The 1,761-nt window shown below is 52.3% G+C and overlaps 1 protein-coding gene across 1 annotated transcript; it reads left to right on the top strand.

Annotated features, from left to right (window-relative positions):
• The first annotated feature begins 227 nt into the window (after positions 1 to 227).
• Positions 228 to 1,534, top strand: LOC103721120 (uncharacterized protein At4g19900-like). Its single transcript, XM_017846180.3, has one exon. It carries the CDS (start codon positions 228 to 230, stop codon positions 1,482 to 1,484), a length of 1,257 nt encoding a protein of 418 aa, XP_017701669.2. The 3' UTR covers positions 1,485 to 1,534.
• The last annotated feature ends 227 nt before the right edge of the window (positions 1,535 to 1,761 follow it).

Below are 1,761 nucleotides of genomic sequence, written 5' to 3'. Positions count from 1 at the left end.
AAGATTTTTCTGCAAATAAATTGTTTCCTTCTATCTATGCCATCAGCGAGCCTCTGAATCTTATCACCCAAAAAAAAAAAAGGAAAAAGCCTTGGAATCTCCCTGTTTTCGCTCTTCAAGAATCTCCCTTCTTTTGGTCTTTTATTGTCAAAAGAAGGATTTTTTTCTCAGCGACAGCGAAGAGACTTAACAACCGTCATTGGCCGCGGCTGGCCTTCTTCTCCCCGATGCTGAGGCCAACGCAGCCGCTTTCTTACCTTGTTCTCATCCTCCCGACCTCCATCGTCGCCCTCCCCCTCCTTATCTACTTCCTCGCCTGCAGCGGCCTCGGCCTCGGCCTCCTCTGCCGCGCCAACCACCCTGCTTTCGCTCCTCTTCGCGACCCCAGCCCAAAGACCCCTTCTTTCGCCGCATCCCTCCAAAGTTCTCACCTTTCGCCGGGTTCCGGCGATGGACATCATCCCCATACCCAGCCGAACTCCTCTCTGCCTTCCAGGAAGCCCGCGGGGTCGGAAAGGGGCAAGCTTTTTCCCAGCTTCCTTCACCCCAGTGCTCGGTCGCGTCGGTTCTCCGCGCGAGCTGCCGAGTTCCTTCACGGGTCTCGCTCTAATCCCCTGGATTCTCCTTGCACGCCTCGTTTTTTCATGACCTGGATCTCCTCCTCGGAAGTTTTTCGCCCCAGGGAGTTGTTTGCGGTCGAGAGCTTGTTCAAGTCCCATCAAAACGCCTGCTTGCTCATTGTTTCCAACGCCATGGACTCGCCGAGCGGCGAGCAGCTATTGAGACCTTTCTCCGAGAGGGGCTTCCGGTTGGCGGCCATGTCGCCGGACTTCCCCTACCTCTTCAAGAACACGCCTGCCGAACCATGGTTCCATCGGCTCTTGAAAGGGGAAGTCAATCCCGGGAATGTCCCCCTTGGCCAGAATCTATCCAACTTGCTCCGGCTTGCAATCTTGTACAAGTATGGAGGAGTTTACATCGACGCCGACGTCATAGTTCTGAGAAGCTTCCATGGTCTGAGGAATGCCATTGGAGCCCAGTCCGTCAACGCCGAGACCGGTAACTGGAGCCGGCTGAACAACGCCGTGATGGCATTCGATGAGGAGCATCCACTTCTTTATAAATTCATAGAGGAGTTCGCGCGGACCTTCAATGGGAGCAAGTGGGGTCACAACGGACCTTACCTTGTTTCGAGGGTCGTCGCCAGGGTCGCCGGGAGGCCTGGCTTTGAATTCAGAGTATTGCCGCCGGCGGCATTCTATCCGGTGGGTTGGCATAAGATATCGACGCTGTTTCAGGCGCCCAGAAATGGGAAGCATTGGAAGTGGATTGCGAAGAAGCACGATTCCATTCGTAGACGGAGCTTCGCCCTGCATCTTTGGAACCGGGAGAGCAGGAACATTGAGGTTGAGGAGGGGAGCATCATTGGGAGAATAATGTCGGAGTGTTGTTTGCTCTGCAATTCTTCAGTGAATGTAATGTAAATAGTAGCCAAGGTTTCTCTTTCTCTAATGGATCGCCTCAGTTCATTCCATTATCGTAGATCACTCCTCTTCAATGGAGGAGGATAGTTGCAAGTAAGGGAAGAGCTTTTTGCTTTGGCTACTCTTCTGCTCGAGCGGCATGCATGCACGTAGGTATCTTGTTCATCAAGTGTTCTATGGAAGAAAGTGTTATCAATAAACTTTGTTCAAAAAACCAGCACGGAGAACCATACCAATATATTACCAGTTAGGTACGACATGCAGCTAATACCATGGT

Source organism: Phoenix dactylifera, chromosome 2 (assembly GCF_009389715.1).
Source record: "Phoenix dactylifera cultivar Barhee BC4 chromosome 2, palm_55x_up_171113_PBpolish2nd_filt_p, whole genome shotgun sequence".
Taxonomy (NCBI): domain Eukaryota; kingdom Viridiplantae; phylum Streptophyta; class Magnoliopsida; order Arecales; family Arecaceae; genus Phoenix; species Phoenix dactylifera.
The sequence above is the reverse complement of the archived record's forward strand: the minus strand, read 5'-3'. Positions and strand labels throughout refer to the sequence as shown.